Source organism: Falco rusticolus, chromosome 10 (genome assembly GCF_015220075.1).
Source record: "Falco rusticolus isolate bFalRus1 chromosome 10, bFalRus1.pri, whole genome shotgun sequence".
Taxonomy (NCBI): Eukaryota; Metazoa; Chordata; class Aves; order Falconiformes; family Falconidae; genus Falco; species Falco rusticolus.
The window spans coordinates 31,345,498-31,367,391 of NC_051196.1; the positions used below are offsets into that span (position 1 = coordinate 31,345,498).

Here is a 21,894-nt window from a genome sequence, read left to right on the forward strand (position 1 = left end):
GAACCATACCAGTTTTTAAAAAAACCCAGCAGTTCGTGAAGAAAAGGGTGAAAGCCAGAGGGTGGCATGGCATCCCAGAGACCAGCACTGGAAGAAAAAATAAAAATTGGGTCCCATGCGGCAACAGGGTGTCTGCCCCGCGGTGCTGAGCAGGGCCTCAGCTGGGTCCAGTGAGGGGAGGATCCACCCGGGTCCAGTTACCCAACAGGATCCAGCCATACAGTAGCTTTGCTGGCTCTCTATTAAATATTTAATGCTCACTGAATCTTTTTTTTTTTTTAGTATGCCTGAATTTGTTTTGTGCTAAATGTTCTGGATAGTTGTTGAGTTGTTTAGCATAATTGCTCCTTCTCCTTTCTTTTTTTAAAGCTACAAAAATAATCCTGACTGAGAATTAACTGTGATTCAAAATGGTTTCATTTCTTCCTGGAACGCAAGTAATGCTGAACAGAAAGGGAAACAAGAATCAGGAACTTGGAACGTCATTTTGTAACCCCGAATATACTAATCTGACATAATTTACACCATTATTTTTGTACAGTACAACTGTGAGCAAGCTAGTTTAGCTTTTTACTGGCTGGGAATATGGTTAAAAGATCTGTACTGTAGGTCTAAGAATTGTATATTTGTATAGCTTCTACGTTTGTAGCTTTGTAGGTAATTTTACTTTCAGCATAAATTTCAGCTCCTCTACTTGCTCAAGTTCCAAATAAGTAACACTGAGGTTTTATTTTTAAACAAAACTAAAGCAATTCAGGAGCAGGTAACATCTATGATTTGTTACTCACTTATATGGATACATGATTTCTTTAGGACAAGGTAAGATTTAATACATTACTCAAATTTAGGATTCTTAATTATTCTAGTAATTACACTATCTTAGCAAAATGAATCTTGAGGCAGATTTGCTAGCTATGAAACTTGAAGATTTAAACGAGTCAATTTATAGTAATGTTTAACTAGTGTTCAAGTGCATGCTTCAAGCGATATCCAGTGACTTCTGTTCTTCTATATATACTAGCTTAAATTTTTACTGTAAACATATGCTGTATGCTCAAAGGGAGATCACAGTTATCTAAACTGATTATTTCAATTGACAAAATGCTTGAATCTAGTTTTGAAACATTGTGTTTAAGAGGCAAGGTAAAAAAAAATATATAAGGTGTGACATTGCAGACCACAATTTTACTTTTCAGAGCCCTGTGGTCGGATTCTGTTTTTCCTCCCTGGGCAGCTAATTACAGCATCATGTTAAGGTAGGGGAATGTTTTACTTACTTTGTGTAAGATCAATTTTTTGATAAATCCCTAGTGTGCTGAACTTTGTCTTTGCAAAGTTAGTAAACTTAAAGCAGTGTGTGTGTGTATAAAAAGAGACTAGTGAAACCCCATACTTCTGTTACTTATACTTGGTTTTCTGATTTATGTATTCAGAATTTAGATCTTCTAATGTTTGGAAACTGAGGTAAGAGGGTGGAGCCTATATAAGGACAACCCACCTCACTTATTTTTTTGGCTACTTACTTCCCTGCCCAGTCTATAATTCTGTGTCTATTTAAGCTCTAAGTCCCAGGTTAAAGACCCAAAGGGGTTTTTTATCTTTTCGATTCCAGTTTCTGTGTTCTATATGGGTCTATTTCACGTATAGGTCACTGTGTCATTTCCATTGTCATATCTTCTAAACAAACAAACTTAGCAAACATAGCTATTTTTATTTTCATAGTTGCTTTTTCTAGTAAAAAAAAAAAGCAAAAAAACCCCAACAAAGCATAGCCTCCAGTTTAGAAAATATTTCCACTTTTCTGTTGGTTTGTCATTTTATATATTTAGTCCAGGAATTAAACAGAAAATTAGGAAGTTGTATCCCACCAGCCACCTAGGTTGAAAACAGCTGTATAGGATTTCATACTTAGCCTGCTGTTAAGATTTGTTGATTTGTTGTTCTTCCATATAGAAGTCAAAATGAAATTAATGTATTTTACAGAGTTGTAGAAATCAACCGGAGATCTGCTTGACCACACAGAAGTAGCTAAGAATGATTCCTTTATTTTATGCTTCAGTTAAACAAGATGAGCTAATTCAGAATTTAAGTAAAATCAGAGAAGGAAAAAAGATCCAGTGCTTGTCATGGGGTAAGTAAACCTAGTTTAAAAATCACAAGACAAATACATTCAAATTTTCTATATGATTTCCTTTTGTGTGTTGAAAGATCATTCAAGATTGGGGTTATTTATTTATTTTTCATTATTTTATTGGGCATTGTATAAACACAGAAGAGCATAGAGACTGTCTAACAGAATTTAGGATCAAGTATGGAAGACAGATTTACTGTGGGGAAGATTGATACCCTGTAAAGCACTGCAATGACATCAGAACACATTCATTGTGTTCCTTTGGGACTTTGGAATGGGGGAGGAGAAATTACTTAGGAAAGGATAAGCTGGGAGAAACAAAGGAGAAGAGGGACATGTGTATAGTACAGCATTATTAAAATCAGGTTGAGGCAAATGGCCTTTTTTTCTGGCCACATTTCAAGCAAACTTGTAGACAAATTTTGAACTGCCAGAGCTGCTTGCTTTGCGTTCTGCTTGACTTACAGGTTAGACTCTGTAAGTGATTTCTCTCTGCACCCTTCAGCTACAGTCACATTACAATAGTAAAGGCAATATCATCTAGGTGTGACCAAAGAGAGGATGATCTTCCTTGATGTGCTCTGGGCCCAGGAATACTTGAAGGTGAGGGACTGAGGCGTTTGAGCTTGGTTTTGCTGTCTGTCTGTTCTTAAGATACAGGTTTTACAAGGCAAAGTACAAAAGGACTGGGATTTCCAGTATATACATTTGTGAAATATTCTCTTTATGCTAAGCATTTTGCCCATGCAGCACCTTCCTAAAGCTAATTCAATTCCAGTTTTGGGGGTATGAAGGGTTCTACTTTAATTTGAGAAGGGTAATGACAGATACAAAGTAAAACAAAGTGCAAGATACATATATTGGATGTTTTTACTTATTCTTTACCTAAAAGCAAAATTTAAACAGAACAGATTAAACAACTGGCATTTAATGACAAGCAAAATAAGGTCCAGTAGCAACAAGATATATTTTTTAAAAAAGCACAAAACCACACACACACACCCCACCAACATCTAGTTAAACAATAGTAACAGACTAAAATTCTAAGAGCCTATTAATCATTGTACATTTGGGAATAAAAGAATTATCAAATGGGCTAAGAAGGTAGTTCTTCTGTCACACTATAATTTTTCATACCAAGAAATAGTTTGAGGCTTTTCTCTAAAGTATATGGTCCAGTTATTTTTGCAGACAGGACTCTAGGCAAACGATTGATATGTTTCTGTATGGTATTTCTTGCTTCTCTTTCCTCTTCATAAACCACTACAAAGCAGGCTTCTATTTTCTAAGAATTAAAACTTGGGATTTAGCCTTTGTGTAAAAGTGTTCCAATTTTACAAAAATGGAACTGTGCAAAAAGGGGATAACATTTGTAACATCAAATGTACAATAGTGAATTCTGAAGATTCTGTTCTACAGTTTGAGAACAATCTGCTTATTTCTTGACACTACTGTCTCTGAAAAAAAGAAAGCTGTGTTAAGAACGTACAGGGTAGGTCATAAAATTGGGACAGGGGAAGTGAAGCAAGTATGGATTTGTGCCTCTGCCCTAAAATTAAAATTCTCAATGGGAACCATACATCAAAATCCCTTTTACAATTAAACAGCACTTGAAGTAATTTTACTATAATATGTAATTGAATGATAATTGTAGAACCTGAAGAAAGGCAGGAAAGGAACAGGTACTAGATTTTAGGTAGCATGCAAGAGTGAAAAGCTATCTTGCTGTTCTGTGAAAAACAGAGAGATCCAGTTCAATGTCTGCATCTGGTAATCAATTACTGGCTGTTATGTAATGATGTACAATTTCTGTAGTGGCTGATTGCAGTTTTTATTTAGAAACTATTAAGCAAATAAATATTCTACTTGCAGAGCAGGTGGAACAACTGCTGCATACATTACAGCAGTAATGCATTCTTAAGAGATCATACGTTGAATACTAGCTCATACATCTTCGGTTTTATGAAACCTTTTGTTTCAGAGCCTGGTTCCTCCTTTCAGGCTGAAAATCTGATTACAGTCTAGTATCACTTCTTTGTTTTGAAGGGTGTCTATTAGGTGATGAAGTGATTACAAACTAGTTTGTAAGACTATATTTATAAAATAAAGATTTAGTTATTTTTTCTGTCATGGCATGAAATGTTTTCTAGAAGGGAAGGAGGAATAGTGAATTAGAAGTAGAATGACTGGTTTGGGGAACAGTTATTTAGAAGAGCCAGATGATAGTTTTAATATAAATTCCTTTTCTGGATTATTTTCTAGTACTATATTGACTGTGCAGTTAAAAAGAGGTAGTGTTGGAATGAGCTTTCAGATCACAAGAAAAACACCATTCACTAAAAGGTTTGAGCTAAAAATTGCTATTTATAAATCCTGTAAAATGTTATCTTACTATTGTAGCGTGGCATGAGGATGTTTTTGTCTAAATTCTTAAATTTTTCATATTTATGCCAAAAGCTTCTTTGGTTTGTTGGTATTATTGTGCTGTTCTTTCTAAGGCATTTTAGAGGTCCACACAGTTGAACAAAGATGGAGACATTAAAAAGATTTTGCTTTTTAATGTAGTAACAATATTCTCTAGATACTATCAAATTCTTCTCTGAATAGAATCTACTTTAATAGACATTAAAAAAAAACAACCCACAAACCTGTATGCTGGTATGTATTGGTTGTAATCCCCTGTTTTCATGTTTAGTGCATTTCATATATTTCTGCTTGGCATTAAACCGCCATTGTTTTATTTATCTCATTTAAATGCTAATAATTTAATCAACAGATACATACAATATAAGTCTTTAATTGCCTATTTCCACATACATCTTTATGCACTTATATGTTTTTTCTATTGTAATGTATATTTCCCTTTTGGAATGGAGTTTGTATCTCTGTACATGCAGTTTTCAAAAAGCAGCTTTCAAGACCACCAACTGATTAAAACTATTATATTAAAAAGTGTTATCTAAGAAATTACATTCTAGAAACTAGAAAATGTAAACACTTCTGTTTAATGTTATATTGTCAGAGCAATATATGCTTTTTCTGCAGCTTGGATAATGATAATAAATCAGTGGCTTAGGTTTTCAGGCTCTTAAATTTTTGGCCATACCTGGGGTAGGTTTAATTTCAAACCACGCAGTTTTAGGGAAAATTTCATCTAAAAGCCCCCCCAAATTAAAATGTTTCCAGGAAACACTTCACATTTGCATTATATTCTGTAAAAGTGTTTATCATCATTGGTATGAGTCTACAGTAACCATTTCCTTTTCCTCCCTGATGGGTTAATAATAGAGCAGTAAAACAAACAAACAAAATGTTGCATTCTATACTTGTTTTCCCAATTTTTAAATGACTGGCTAATGAAGGAAGAGTAAGCATAATATCTTCAAATGCAATATATGCATCTGTTCTGGAGGCAGGTTGAGAGTCTGGAATAATTACCAATGCAGTATATGGAGACTGCACGATGATCCAATAATTGGTATTAGTTTGTGAATAACTTTTTTCTTCTGTGTGTTGCACACACATGCCCCTGACAAGGTGAATTCTTCATTGCGTTATGTTCTTTCTGAATAACTAAAAGTGGCACCAAAACATAAATGGGAATGAAAGCATGGGTTAGAACTATTCTTTCACTTCATAGCTAGAAAAAAACACCGATGTTCCAGGCTTACTTTACCTGAACTTTAAGAAAGTTTTAGATTGCATTAGTAGAGAAACAAAAATATATACTATTTTGCAAATCACAGAAACATTCAGGCTGAAAGGGCCTTGGGAAGCCTCTAGGCCAACCTCTTACTCAAGGCACAATCAAGTTACGGGGTTAGGGCCAGGTTGCTCATGTCTTTGTCCAGTCTGGTGTTTGAAAGACTCCAGCGTAATCCAATCTACACAAAAAAAGAAGGTAAGACAGCAATTATGTTCAGCCAGGCCTTTATAAATCTACTATAACAAGAGCAATGAGTTGTGACCATGTATTAGTTATCCCTGTTTACTTTTGCCAGACTGAAGGCAATGAAAGCCTGGAGGCTTGTAACAGAGCCAAAAAACCCTGTGAGTTACTTTGTATTAAGACCTAAATTGAAACTTTGCTAGGAAAATCTGTGTGTGTCACAGAGAAGCACACCCAACCTGGTTTGTACAGCTCATAGCCAAGCTGATAGACAGGGTTTCTAGAATGATTTAGACTGCTGAACTCCCTACTATTAGCCTTATTTTCAAAGAAGCCCTTTTCCCATCTTTGTGCAATATTACTTTCATGCCTACAGAGTGCATTCCTGTGTTCTCTAGTGCTAATAGCACCATGCAGAAGTAACATACACTACTCATTACACAATGGACCTTGACATTGAAGTCCTAGTTCTATCCTGGATCCCTCTCAAGCTTGTTAACTTCTAATAACAGATATTGTCTGAATTTTTATTTTGGCTTGAAGGTAGCATATAGTTTAACTACAAAGTGAAAAGGTTTGGTTTTTAAGGCTTTTTTTCCTGCATCTTATGATTCACCAAAGAATCATGAAAACAGAAATCAGCTGAAGAAATATGGGACAATTTCCAGAGGCTTTCAGATGTTTGCACTTAAAGAGGATAGTGTAAAGTGTTTAGCATAAAACCCAAAGTATTGATAGTTGCAAAGTAGTTACAACGATACAAGAAAACAGACGTTAAAAATAAAATGTGAAACTGCAGCCAGAAAACCTGTTCCAGTTCCCTTCAATATTTCTGTCAACTTACCTATTAACTATTATTGTTCACAACTTACTCAGTAGACACAGGAAGGACTTAGACACATTAATAATTTTTTAGTTTCCCTAGAAAAGATTTTATTGTCCTTGAAAGACTATAATTTCCATGCCTTGAAAAAACAGATGAATGTCCTGGGTGAAACTCTGGGCTCACTGGAAATAATAGGGCCTGGACTTTACCCTAGGGTTTTATGTAATATGCTATTAAAGTGACATTTAAATAGATGACCCTGCAATGCAAAGACAAATATTTCATTCATGCATTAATATGTTAAGTAGTCTGTCAAGGAAAAATTAATGACTAGAAATAATTGAAACTGAAAATCAACCCTTTTTTTTTAATTTGATGTTTCTTTTTCTTTTATCTGGGTGAATAAATTCGCTTAATTTTTTTTAGCATTTTTTAGTAATTTTTAGTATTTTTTAGTAATTATTTATAAATATATATTATGCTTTCTTGGAAATTTGCTAAGCTAATGTCTCTGTAGTAGTATGTCAACCTATTACACTGGTATTGTTTAAATGTGGAATTACCTAGCAGCAAGTCTCCTAAAATGGGATAAAACAATTTTTAAAAAAAAGTATTTAATCACTCCTAAAAGTGCAATAAAACACAAACTTTAGAAGGGAATTGAAAGGAGAATTTTTTTTTTTTATCCTGGATTTGTTATGATTTACTACTATTCATATAACAAATTGAAAGTTCATGTAAGACTGTTACAAACTATGAGGCTGAGATCACACATGTGCAATTCACCAATTGAGCCTGGGCAGCATGGATAATAATAGCTAAGTGCCAGATGCACAGAAACCCTGATATCCTTTTTTCAGTGTTTTTTTTTTTCCCCTCCTTGTTAGCTTTTATCCTTTATCAGGGAATATTCGGTCGCAGCTGTTGACCAATAATATATTCTGTATAAGCATCTGTTCTTATTCTCTGTAAATAATACCATAGTCTCTCTTCTGTGCAATGGTTACAGCAATTAAGCATTAAAGAAAAATTGAGCATTAATAAGTAGAAACTGTAGAGAATTAGTGTTCTTGTATTTAAACTTGTATAACGTAAACCCACAAATGCAAATATGGAAAAAATACCAAAGAATCTATGTTATTTGCTTTCTTGTCCAAACCCAGATCTCTTGCTGCTGTAACAATATCAGAGAGCAAGACTGAACAGTGTAAATTTACCCTTATTTCTGTTCTGTTGTTTTCTTTTTTCCCACAAAATCTCTTCTCAAATTAGCTTCTCCCAGTTTAATTGCTTACTCTGTCAAACAGCCAGTGAGCTATTAATGTTGGGAAGAAACCTTTCCTGATCATGTGCATGTACAAAACAGTAAAAGGTATAGCCTATATTATTTTATATTGGAATAATGTAAGGTGCATGTTTGGGATTGTAAGAGGAGAAATTATTGTATGTACTGCTAGAATGACTATTTTATGCTTCTGTGATTTAGGGACATGCATATTTAAAATGTATTAGTGGAGTATGCTACAAGATGTGTTCATCACTGCTTCTACTGTAGATATTTTAGAGTTTTGTAAGGAATTTTATATGGTTTAGTCATGGAAAAATGATCTGCATCTACTCTATCTTTCTTTCTTCCTTTACTTATGTCCATAAGATTAGTCTGTTCTGAAAAGTATTGTTCTTTCCTGTTATATGGTAGCCTCATAAAACTGTTTTACTCATGAGATTAATGAGACATCAATAAAGATGTATCTCTGTAAGAAGCAGCATTGTCTAGAACTTCACAAAAGCTAGGTAAGATAGTAATGAATTCCATAAAAATTTTGTCTGTCTGTGTGGGTGTGTTAATTCTGACTGTGCTGTATAGTCTGTGTGATAAAAGCATAGCATCTCTCGAGTGAGTGAAAGCCTTGATTCCCGGATGTTCCAGGTAGATATTAACCAGCACCCCCCAGCTATGTCATAGTGTCCAAGAATTTTTCAAAGGGTGGGATTTAGCTTCCTAAATAGGGGCGTCTAGTGTAATTTTAAGTGGTCTCTGAGAGCCAGGATGTCTTCATGGGTCTGGTACATCAGACACGGCACTTACGAGAGACTCTTGGCCTTGGAGAGTAGAAGCTAGAGGCCACATGGGATATCCTAGGCCGTCTACAATCTTGCTAGATGTTTCTCTAGTTGTCTGAATTATTCTGTTGACATAGGAGGATTCTGCGGGGCGGGACACGGACACGACTCAAGACTAAAAAATGTCCTTTGGCTTTTTAATTTCAAACCTGAGCAGCTCTCTTATGCTGCTGACAGGTGGAGAGGTTTGTTTCTAAAGCATTACATCTTTGTACTTAGGTTGATTAAAACTGTTTGTAGTGCAGCCCTTTTCTATCCGTTTAGCTAGCGAAACGGTGTCGTCATACCATCCAGAGGAGGATTAATTTTATACTTGTTTTGTGCGCTCAATGTTGTCAAGGTGAGGTAGCTTCCTCCCAACATCAAGAAAAAAAATATTAAAAATATGTCAACAAAACCAGTCAGTGGTAAAGAAAAATGTGTTTGTGGGTGGAAATTATCCCACCTCTAAGCTCAAGGCACACTGTGCATGGCATTTTTAGGTAAATTAGATCTCTAAGTCTATTGGTTTACTGCAGAGAATACAGATACTCCAAACTAAGCCATTATGTCCTTTCTTAATTAACTTGTAAAACTATAATAGTGTGATTGTCATACCACTTGAAAGGATCACACACACAGTTTTCTAAGATAGATGGGAATATATTCAGTTCAGTATGAATGACATTCTGGTTGCAACTGCTCACTTTTAATGTAAATAAAAATGTGGATCCAAAAGCTCAGACACATCTGCCTGATTTTTAGCTAGGTTTATAGCAAAACCGAATTTAAATCTGACATATTAAAGCTCAAAAAATCATGTGCTTTGTGCAAGACTACTAATTCTGAACGTCATCAACAGTTGACAGAACTTGGAAGAAATCTGGTCATAATTTGTAATGAAATTAGAGGTGTGTTTTGAGAACCCATATGCCTGCCTCTTCTCGGGAAAGTGTTGGTATGGGTATGCTGAGCTCTTTTGAATGTGTATTTATTGGGGTTATGTGAGTGTCCCCTGGTGGTGGCTGCCTTATGCGTCCTCGTAGAGGTGTCCCAATTGCCCGTTTCCTCTCTGCTGCTGCCCCCCACAAGAACTGGTTTGCTTCTAGCCTTTGTCTTTTTATCCATGTTTACTAAGATTTGTTTACCTAGTACAAGCTATTTAACTGTAACTTATATGGCAAAAACACGTCTGGGCTGAGACTTCACAATGATTTCAAATGCTTTGCGTTCGCTTGTTTGCCTTCCTAGAATTAAATTTGCGCATGAGGTGTTTGATGTGCTAGGGGAAGATTATGCTCTAGCATAATGAGAGGTATGCAAGCTCTTCTTTTCTAGCAAAGCGTAGGACAGATTGTTCCATGGCTACCTCACTAAGAGAACATTGAACACTGCTGGCTAGAGTTCTTCTGGAGGCCCAGAATGGTGACTGCTGGTATGAGTGCCACACAGGTCAGCGCAGGATGGCTCAAGTCTTGGTGTTCACAGTAATCAGTGTATGGGTTTAAACACGCTCTTTGATTGCTTCTTTTCATGCTGCTACAGTGGAGAGATAGCTGTTCCCTTGAGGGAAACTTCACCCTCAGGCTTTTTTATGGTTATCAGGCACCTCAGCGAAGTCTCTCTGGTAAAATTGTGACGTAAGAATGAATATTGAATCCTATGGCAAAATGTGGTCTGAATAGCACTTGCTAGGTGTGATTATTTGCCGGCAATTTCTTTCCAGTGTAATAACATAGAATTGATCGCTAGGGGATGCTGCACTTCTACCAATGCTGGCGAACCATGCGGGGGGGGGGGGGAAACCCGGCAAATCTGTGAAATTACTACTATTCCTTTCCACACAAAAAGGAAACCAGCTTTTGTTCATTTGATGTAATAGGGATATTTTGTCAGAATGTGTCCAAGTAAGTAAAAATAGATACTTTTTTTATTTTTTTACTACACATCTGGAGAAAATGTCCTTATTATGTATGTATAAATAAGTTTATTTTTAGATATCTGTCCTATAGAAACATCCAAATAAGATCAGGATCCCATTTCAATGGATTAGATGGAAAAGTAGGTGAAGAAAGTTCACATATACCATATACAAAGCTACAGAGAGAGATGTTTAGTCCAGGGCTCCAGTCTTAGAAACTGTCCTTTGACAACAAATACAGAACAGCTTGCAGGTTTGAAATTTGTTACAGGACAAGCCTGGTTTGTTCCACACTAGAACTTGTTTTTCCTTTAAATAATTTACATTGTTTTCAAGTGCTTATAAAATTTATATGAAGTAGAAATATTTTAATGTTGGGCAATTATGTAAACTTTCATCATATTTTAACATGAAGAACAATATTATGTAAAAATATATGTAGATTACTTTTTTAATTAGAAAAAAAAAACAAAACCAAGAGCAAGCAGGAATGAGAACCTTACCTTTCAAAGAAATTGCTGCTTGAAAATTGCCTGTCACAGCATTTGCTTTGCAAATCTTTGCAAATAGGAACAATGTTAAAGAGAATTTTTAATTATTATACCTGAATTACATAGGGACAGGTTTTTATATTTTAAATTATACAGGCAGCTGCATTTCAAGTTTTCTTCTGATAGCCCTGCTTCATACAGCCATGCTGCTCAGTTCTTTAAAAAAAAGTATAGTATTTGTTCGTCCTACAGTCTCTTTGTTCTTTTCTGGGCTGTCAGAAAAAAAAAGTCAATATAATTTTTTGGTTGCAATTTGAAATGCTGGTGGTATTATATGCTATATATCCATGAAGATCTAAGTTTTCCTAAACAAACGCACATATGCTTGTAAATAAAACCAAGTGTTTACTGCAAATATACGGTGGGTTTTGTGTTGTATAGATTTGTTTTGGTTTTAATCAAGACCCTCACAGAGAACAGAAGAACAGGCCAAGGGCTAAAAGGTCAATTTTGTTCACAGGAATGCAAAGAACTAGTCTTACCCAAAACAGTGTAGATCACCAAGAAGCACTGAGAATTCAAAACACAGGAAGTTCAGAGAACCGGCCATATTTGTATGTCATTTTCTTTTTGTAATAGTTACTTTGGGGAAAAGCAGAACAGCACAGACAATGTGAACTGATCTAACTACCCCTGGGGCTGTTGAAAGGGGTAATCTCCCTCCCTCCACTGTTTGTGGCTGCAGAGTTTAACCTCACCATTGCATCTGCTTTTCTGCTGATGGAGCAAACTGACCTGGCTCACTGCAGGGTTCTACAAATAAATCCAGTGCAATGGAAGGAGTAGGAATATGTGGCTGGGAATGGGATTGGTAATAATAGTACCCCTTTCAGTGGCAATATCGTCCTATAAAAAACATCTTGTTTAATTAAATTCTAAGGCCTTATTCAGGAGCTGGACCCTAAATGTATGTGCAGGTAGTGTCTCCAGTTTGATAAATTTGCAGTTTAGAAAGCATATTCTTTATCTTTCTGAATTAGTATTTATCTCTGTCAGATTTACAAGCTTTATTTGGTCATGAAAATTATTTTGATTTGCATCCTGAAGTTAGAATTATTGGTATAGTTTTACCTTTTGTGTTTTAAGTAGTTTTCTGCCAACATATAAAGATGAAGGCAAATGCACCATAAATCAGAATTATAACAACTAGCAAATCTTACACCGCCACCCCCCAATCACGTTTTTCTGCTGTGTTAAAATGTTTGCACAATGCTTATGTCCAGGACCAGTTGTTTTCCCAAAATGTTCTCACATCCCTTGAAAGAACAAGCAGTTATCTGAATGCATAGAAGAGATTAAAATGTACAAATTCCAGGACTGGAATCTGAGTGATTTTAAGAGAAATACAGCTGAGGGGTTGAGAGAAAGGCAGTAAAATAAGGGTTGCAGTACTAATTTTATCCTCTGCCTGTGAATGGATGTTGCATAGAGTTACTTAAGAAATATTTGCAGAATTCTTTTTCCTCCTTTGTGAAATACCTTGGTATTTCCTGAATTACTAATGACACTGAAATGCAGAGTAACGTCACAACTTCGCTTTCAGTATGCATTGTAGCGCCTGGAATGTTACACTCTAACGTATCGTTAAAAGCCAGGATTAAGCAAGACTGTTATATAAGAAGTCAGAATAATGCTTTATAAAAGGGTAAATTGACATTTGTGTTTGAGTTCTTTTTGGACCTATAGTAGCTTCAACACAGAAATACATTTATTTCTCCTATGCTTTTGTTCTGTTGCTCCTTTTATGGTTGAAATGTTGTATACAATTTCACTTTTGAATCCCCTGAACTCTGACAACTGTCAGCTCTAATGTCATATGAGGATACTGTGGCTTTAAAAAAAGTATCAAAGTTCATTTAATAAAAAAGATTGCAGTCTAGTCACATAGTTAAGACTTACCTGTGTAGCTGCAGTTGGATTTCATTGTTATTGGCAAATAGAATAATCACAGCATGATTTGTTCTGCCCTTTCAGAATTATGTTTTTTGATGTGGGCGTAGATTTCTTTACAGTAAACCTCCCTTTTGGAAACAACTTTGAAGTGGCATTAGCTCAGGAGTGTCCTCATTTCTGTCACCTGATAAGGAGGGCTTAGTAAACATTGTCTGTAAATCCAACAGGGCATGAAAAATTATAATCTGTAAAGGTGCTTAAATGAATTCAACAGTTTATGCAGATGTTAATGTGAGTGAAATGTGTGCTTAATTGTGGGCAAGCGTTTCACCTGGCTTCAGAAAACAAAGCCACAGATGAAAAGGTGTTGCTCCTTTTCAGGGAAATGATTATATTTCAAAGGCTTTCTTTCTCCCTGCCTTTTCATAATGTTGAAGGGACAAGGACAGATCTGCAGTGTCATCTGGACATGAAGAAGTTATAGTTAATAACACAAATCTGGTGAAAATATGGATGCAGTGCTTGATCACGTAGTTTCCCAAAAATTTCTTTTAGTGGTAGTGATTGTTTAAATGATCTCAAGCTGCTCACTCCTGCTTTCTCAGTCATGCCGCTAAAATTGTTATCGCAGCAGTGTTGTGAACTATTGTGAATTGGTGCCTTTCCTGGGTTAGTTAACACAGTAAATATTTGATTCACTGATCCTGTTCGCTGTGTAACCACACAGACAGGTCTGCTGGAAGTGTGACTGAGCTGAGTGCTGTGGCTGGAAAGGAATGGTGAGATGCATAAGCTAGTATGTCTGGTTAAAAAAAAAAAAAAGTTGCTGAAACCATGGGTTAAGTCTTTGTGAAAGTGATTGTACTGCACATTTGTGGTGGAAAAAGAAAGACTTTTTCCTGGTGAGAGGCAAACCACAGAAATGAGACGAGTATAGCAACTGGAATAGCAGATAGGGAGGACAAAAGCGTGAATACACAGAGCCTTAAAGCTAAAGCCAAACTCCAAATTTAGTGTGTGGAGGGGCAGGAAAGAGGTTAAAAGAGAGAGTGACATAGTCTAAATCTGAAGTGGGTTGTGATAAGATATTAGCCTAGAAGAGAGGAAAAAAATCACTGTAGTAGCAGTATGTTTGTAATTCCATCACTTCACGTATTTTACTATGAGCTTTAGCTGGTAGAGTCTTCTGTGAGAAAATCAGCTTTTATTTAAAAAAAACAAAACAAAACAAACCCAAAAAACCAACAACAACAACAACAAAAGTAATGTATCTCATTACTGTTAACCAAGTGATTCCTGAACGTGAAAAAAATCAGAAGAGAAAAATGCCCATAGCAATACTATTAGAGGTTAGCATTATCCAGACCTGGTCCTAAATTATTCTTCCCTAGCAGTAATGATTTTCTTCTATTTTCTTGAGAAGCACCTTGATGTCAGAAAAAGTGTTATATGCAGGATATCTCACACTTGGGCATTAGAATCCCTTGGTGAAACACAGACTTCTTTCAGGTTTTTGTACCTAGGTCTCATGCAGGGCACCTACATTCCCATAACCACAGACCCTGCATGTGCAGTGAGTTGGATTCATGACCATGTCACCACAGTGTAGGCATCGTATATCACTTGCTACACAGGTGTAGTTCAACTACATGGTGGAAATGCTTTAGGTTTGACATGCAGTCTACCTGTGTACGTCTCACAGCTGCTTTCTGGGTAACTGAAAGTATTTAGCTGCATATGAAATATGGAATAAATTATATCTGTTAAGCTTTTAATATAGAAAAATAATTTAAATATATAATAATAAAAATCCCCGTTTATACAGGATATCCAACAGCCCAGCTGTTAAATTGTGGAGAGACTGGTTCAAACGGGGTGAAAGGGATGATATATATGGGTTTCTGCCTTAAGTTAACATAGGCTGTAGCACCTCTTTTAAAAAGCTACAGCTGCTAAAGGAAAGAGCTCAAGGGTGCTTTTCCCCCCTCCCAGGTATTTTTGGCAGGTGATTGAACATGAATGGAGGAAATGTACATGAGGCCGTTGCAGAGCATACTGAAAATGGCTGTCAAGAGAAACTTTCATAATGCATTAGATATTCAGTGTATATTACAAACAAAACCAGCTTTTTAATCTGCAGACAATGAATCACTGTCATCCAGGACAAGTAATGTAAACCAAAAGTATACAAAAATACTGTTCAGAAGGAGAAATATATGCATCTGGTCACAAAGCCTTTTAAGCTTATGAGAAAATCAGCTACCTATTGGGCATAAACACATTCTCCTGTAGTTTATGATAATTTATAAAATTACCAACCTTTTTAGACAGGTCACTAATTTTAGCATCCAGCCTAATTTTAAAAATTTGGGAACTGCCTTTACAGACATTTATTTTTGGATTTTGTGTCAGATGGCAGTCTTCTGGTCTTTCAGTAGTTACTGATACTTTGGCAGATCAGGGCTAAAGCAGAAAAGGTGGAAAAAAACCTCTTAAAAGGAAAAACACTGAATTACATTCTTTCATGTTCTTATTCTAGAAATTAGGGTTGTAAATCAATGACTTGGAAATCCAGGACCAAGCTACAAGCCCTTAATGCAACTCTTCTCCTGTAGTATTATCATCATCATTATCCTTGGAAAATATTACATTCCTCCTTTGCTTTTGTGTAACTGTTCAAAATGTTATTTTTAAAGCTCCATCTTTTGTCCATCACCTACTGTTCCCTCTCTGTCACTGATGATTCATCTCCTATAGGGTTACATACCCAAACCCCTGTTTCTGCCATACAGACAAATCTCTTCCTTACTGGTATTTGTTTAATTTTGAGACTTTTGGTATATAAGCATATATTAAGTAATATTAAGTCCCTTACAACACTGTGGTGCTTGATGTGTGCGCTTTCTGGAGATTCTGCATAGTGGACAGAATTCTTTTCAAAGAACTCTAAATATAGTAGGTTGCACTTCTAACACTGTTGTCTGTTAATCTCCTTTTGACTGAATTCGTGCTTTCCATCTTTCCTTTGGTTTCTCCCTTCAGCGTGTTTTTTGTTTTGTTTTTTTTTTTTCCAGCCTCACATCCCTGTTCTGTTTTCCTTTAACATCTCCAAAGCACTGAAAAGGACAAATACTAGCTAATCTAATCTCTCCACTCTCTCTTCTGTTAACAAAGCTTTTAGCTTCCCCTGACTCTCTGTTTTCTTTATCTTTCTTGCCCCGCCCTCCCAACCCCCCTCCCCACCCCCCTCCCCACCCCAACCAAAAAAAATTCACCACTCCTATGTGAAAGAATTGGTCAAGCTGCAGTAGGACATGCAATCATTGTGTCTTAATGGATACAATCTTCAGAATTCTGTGTGTCATTATACCAGACTTGTACCTCCTATTGCAAAATATGTGTATGGACAAGAAAGTAGAGAGAAAGATATTTCAAGCTTTCTCTTTCTGGTTCCTGACAGAATGCTTTTGTCTGTTTTAGCAGAGTAGCCCAGTGGCTGAATACAAATGTTATATTCTGTCTGATACGCTTTCTAGGTTTCTGTTCTTGCTAATGACTGCAGGTTTATAAATTTTTCTTTTGCATTTGGGCCACCATTTCCTTGAATCTAGAGGACAGGACCTGAGGCCTTTTCTAAGGCAGATTCTGCTTCTATCTATCTGCTGCAGGCTGATTCACTCCCAGATAGGTTCAAGTGTGTCAGTTTGGCAGTGTTCCCACTCACCATCAGTGATACCAGAGTCGGGTCTTGCTTAGCACAGAGCATTGACAAAGTCAGTGTATCTAGTTTTGCTCCTTTGCTGGACTTCATAGGGATTAGGATTATTGTTTTTAATAGAGTAATATTAGAGTAGAACAGTCAAACAATGAGCATAGCTGTTAATGGCTGACAATCCTCACATTTACTATATGGAGGCATCAAAATGTGGATGTTTGTGTGTGTGTGTGTGATAATCTGAGTGGCATAGGCCTTTAGGTATACAATTAAAAAGAAATTTATCTGGAATAGTTTGAGCTGTTAAAACTGATGCAAGTATGCACTTGAATGTCATGCATTTCCAGTGTGTTCTTGCTGCTGTAGTGGGCTGTACGATTCCCTTTATAGCAGTACTCTCTCTAGTTTCTGCTACATTCCTAAACCAGAACAAACTGCCAGTGTAATCCATGAGCCTTCCTGCTCCCTGCCCTGAAAAACTTTGCCAAAGCTAAAAAGGGAAAATGCTTCCAGCAGGGACTCCAGAATTACTGATGAGATGAGAATTTATACTCTGGGCTGTTAATCCGCTGTTGCAGCCTAAAATGCAAGAACACAAAAAATGTAAGCACAGTGATAGGATGGTTTGGCAGTTTTCCTGTGACAATGGTATCTCAAGAAATAATGTGAATGCAGTATGGGACAATGCAGAGTAGGATTATTAATTTTGCAGAGTTGCCTAGTTATGAGTCATGTCGGCTTTCGGTAAAGTAGTATCATGAAAGGTGCTGGCTGGAGCTAAGGGAGGGCACTAGTTTTATGTGTGGTGATTGTTTCTGGGGTCATTAGCCTTTGAGTCAAGGTAGAGCAAAGTGTGTATTCTGTTTGCAACTGGCCTTGATTTATGGGAGAGGGTTTTGTATAACTGGTTTTGCACAATCCTGGAACTTGCATGCTGTATTGGAAGAATGTTTATTTTGCTTGGATTATTTTAGCTCATTATTTAATAATGATTGTTTTAATGTGAAACCTCTCTTCCTCTACAACTTTATTTGGTTTTATTTTTTTTAATAAATAATCCTTTGATTATATGCAACATGCTTCAGAATCACCTTTCTGTCTGTGGTTTCCATTGTGATTTGCTGATGGCTGTGGAATGACAATGCTGAGCTACCTAATGCAGATGCGAAATTTTGAACAAGAGCGTAAAGGCTTGTTGGGGCCTTTCTGAAGATCTGACCTTTAAAATATTCATCTGGAGTTAAGGCTTTCTTCCTTCCTGGCACTCCCACTTTCACTGCATTAGGGAAAAGAACCAAATCACGTTTTGAATCAAATGCTTGGGAACTGGCCCAAGATCAAACCGGTTGCTTACATGCCGTTTTCTCCTTTTGTTTCATTTGCCGGATTGTGGGAGAAGATAAAAGGTAAAGCGCAAACATCTGAAAAAGCTATATTCATGTTTTTGTGAAAGCAGACAGATAACTTGCCAAGTAGGGAAAAATAAGTCTTTTTAGGGTCTGTGTGGTACCTTACAAAGCACCAGGTCCGACAGGGTTAACAGACAGGAAGCTGCAGCTGCAGCCGGCTGACACGGAAGTCAGAATTTGTGTGTAACAGACAGCCCGGGCAGGCCGGGGGGGGGGAGGGGGCAATATCTGCAGGGCTTTGGTTATGCTCTGCTGCTGCAGCGCGTTTGTAAACAGGGAGGACATGCACTGCATGGCAGCTGCCCTCTGCCATCATGCCAATTCAGTTGTACAGTAGTTTTTGTGGAAATGAGCTGTGAAGTTTTTCCTATTTAAGGCTCGGCTTATCATAGTATCTAAAGAACTCACCCTGTCGGTATATGGTTGCTACGGTAGGTGTTAATATGTTGTTTACATTCTGGAACAGAAGAATTCTCTCTGAATTTTCAGTTACTAGTTTCAGCCCGTCCTGTGCATGTTCAGTTTCAGTATGTTTTGCTCTCTTTTCTGTGGCCTTGCTTTCTGCCTGCAACACGCTGCAGAACGCCAGCAAAGTGGATTTAGCTTTTTGTTTATGAAGAACAGCTTTTGTGACCTGGGTGAACCCTTCCTCCTTCGGTTTTAAAATACCCAAATGCCCTCAGCAGTGGCATGTTGAGACACATTTGCTCAGGCAGGCAGTTTGCGATCACTTCCCTCTGCTCGAAAATCTGTGTATTTTAGCCGGGGAGCGCACATTTGGGGTTTCTTTCCAAGTTTCTTGTGCTGAAACAGGCCTAGCTTAGCCTGTCTTCTCTGTGCACAGGATGGCTCCTGCTTGCCAGAGCTGCACAAAGATAATCGCTCAGGAAGTGTTTCAGCCAATCCCCTGAAGCTTTACATTCAGATTTACCAAAGTAGCCAATCCGGGATTAGCTTTTATTAGGAAGACAGATCATCAAGCTGAAGTGCCAAGCCCTTTCTGCCTGAGTACTGAGAGCCTGTCCTCCATGTTTTATAAGTATTGACATAACACTGTGTTAACAATGCATCCACAGAGGTAAGCCTTACTTTTTACATTTTTTTTTCTCTAAGACCTATGAGTTGTGGGTTGAGAGTGTGATTCTCTGTGATTTGTTGTGCAAAACTCACACCACAGCACTTTATTAAGTTGGAACTGTTTAAATTTGCTTTCTTGGGTCACATGGTTAGTAGCCATTAGCCACAGCTTTATTTTGCAGACTGGTAAAACCTTGGCATACCTACTTCTTCACAGGAGGATGGTGTTTTTAGAGTTTATCAAGATCCTGGTATTCCAAAGAAGCTTTCTCTCTCTGAGCAGTTTGCCAGCACTATTGTCTGTTGTGTCACATGCCTGCTGAAGAGAAAATGGAAGCTAGGGAGCAGATGCATTTAACTGCCCTACAGGGAGTCAAGCAGGGATAATGGCAGACAGAAGAACAGGCAAGTTTACCTTTCTAAACAGTGAATGGAATAGCTAAGATAAGTTATCTCTTAGAAAATATGGGATTTTTGAGAACCTAGACATCAGCAAAAAGTGCTAATGGCAGATTGTAGATATTGGGCCTAGGTGGTGGTGTGCTGTTGCATCATGTTTTTTATGCAGCTTATCTTAACTTAAAATGATTATTGAACCTTTTTTCTTGCAGGAGTAATTAATACAACGTGTTTCTCTTTCTGAGGGACAATGTATGGTTAATATTTTGTTCCTTTAAAAGGGAGTTTTTATGCTGCAGATTTTGGAAATGGGCTGCTGCTCAATAAAATGCAGCAGTACATCTGTTTACAAATCTGATTCTTTATGGAAAATGTTTTTGAACTGTTAGCTTTCTTGTTTTACATAGTTCAAATAAACTAATGTACCTTTTATCTGTGCCTTTTTGTTTTACACTGTATCAGCCACAGTTCTGTCTTGTGGAGTCCAGAGGATATAAAATCATGTGTGGTTCATGACAGTAGTACATGTTGTTCGTTCTTGGTGGGTTTTTTCCTCTTTTTTTTTTCTTTTTCTTTTTTTTTTTTTAACTTTTGGTTTAATGCTACGTAATTATTTCAAGAAATTCCTTTTTGATCAATTCCCAAATCTGCCAGCCTGTTGTATCTTCTTAACTGGAAAAATGAGATGGGTGCTTGAACAGTTGGTAAGTAAGCAGCATGCTACTCTGAACATTTTTTAACAGTTTTCCAAACATTTTATTTTTACTAGGTCAGTTAGTCCAGTAAATGAAGTAATGTTAGTGGTTAGTCATATAAAAAAAAGCAGATTTGCTTAGCGTCCATTTTAAGGGACTTGCACATGTAAACTGTTCCAATTTGAATGCACTATTTTTTTAAATAATTTGCCTCTAAACTTTGAAGCTTATACTTACTGTTTACCTCAGGCCAGTGAAAAATATTCTACTTGCTGTTTGTTCATAGATCATTAATTACCATGTTTGTGGGGAAGAGTGCATTTTTCGTTGTTCCGTAGGCTTTTGAGGTGTGATGAAAGTGCTAGTACTCAGCAATGAAGTGACCTTATGAAGTAAAGTAAATAATGCCTAATGAACATATATTTCTGATATACACAAAGTATAATCTTAGACAGACTTGCTTGATTTATAACTACTTTACAACATTTTGTGCTCTTTATTGAGATTTTGATTGTAGTGCTTGCATGCTTGTTTCAACAAGCTGTTTTTCAGGGATCACCAGTATTATTACAGAAGCAGAGGCAGGGTGATCTTTTGTGCTTTTAATATAGATTTTGCACTTGTTTTAACAGTCCACACACATTCAGGATTTTAGGAAAGAATTCAGAGCTCAGCTTGCTTTGCAAATGACTGCACCGGGGTACAGTACATGCTACCTTTTGTAGAAGGGTGCCATGCATTTGGTAACATTCTGTAGCAATTTACTTCTGGTTTGTCAGCATGAGTATCTTACTTCCAATAACTCACTTTGCTTAACAGCCCCCCCCTCCCCCCCCCCCCAGTGTCTGTTTCATTTTGAAACACCGCTGAGTTGTAACACTTGAGTTTCATGTGATAGCCTTTTTGTATGCAATTTTAATACATTTTTCTGCATACATAGAAGTGATAACACAGCTAAGAAGTTACTCTGTTGTTTTTTTCTTCGGTTGCTAAAAACAGAAATGACTTCTGGACATAATTTTCCTAGCAGTAGTTTATACACATTAGCAGTTTACTTTCAGTCTTAAATAGCACACAACATAATATTTGTTTAATATGAGGAAGCAGGAGTAAGTGATCTGCAATCAGAAAGCTGGTATTAAAATGGCTCCCACAGGTTTTGTTAAACTAGGATCTGTTTCAAATCTGCACCTCCAGACACACTGCTGACAGTGAAGCATATTTGTATGAGCTGCCCTTGTGCATGTAATGAAACATAGCATCGTGAGTCTGTTAAAGTTCACTA

General features: G+C 36.9%; 1 protein-coding gene across 9 annotated transcripts in view; it reads left to right on the top strand.

Moving 5' to 3' along the window:
- The first annotated feature begins 1,998 nt into the window (after positions 1-1,998).
- ZMYND8 (zinc finger MYND-type containing 8) overlaps positions 1,999-21,894 on the top strand; it is a 75,163-nt gene continuing 55,267 nt past the window's right edge. For 4 of the 9 annotated variants that reach the window (XR_005106396.1, XM_037401563.1, XM_037401564.1 and 1 more), the window contains exon 1: positions 19,411-19,516. Coding sequence is in view for 5 of the 9 variants with exons in the window: in XM_037401563.1 (XP_037257460.1) it covers positions 19,503-19,516 (14 nt within the window). In the remaining 4 variants the exon portion in view is untranslated. Of the gene's footprint in view, positions 2,132-19,410; positions 19,517-19,726; positions 19,921-20,596; positions 20,619-21,894 lie in introns of those variants that run through there. The other 5 variants (XM_037401556.1, XM_037401555.1, XM_037401561.1 and 2 more) reach the window with 5 other exon arrangements.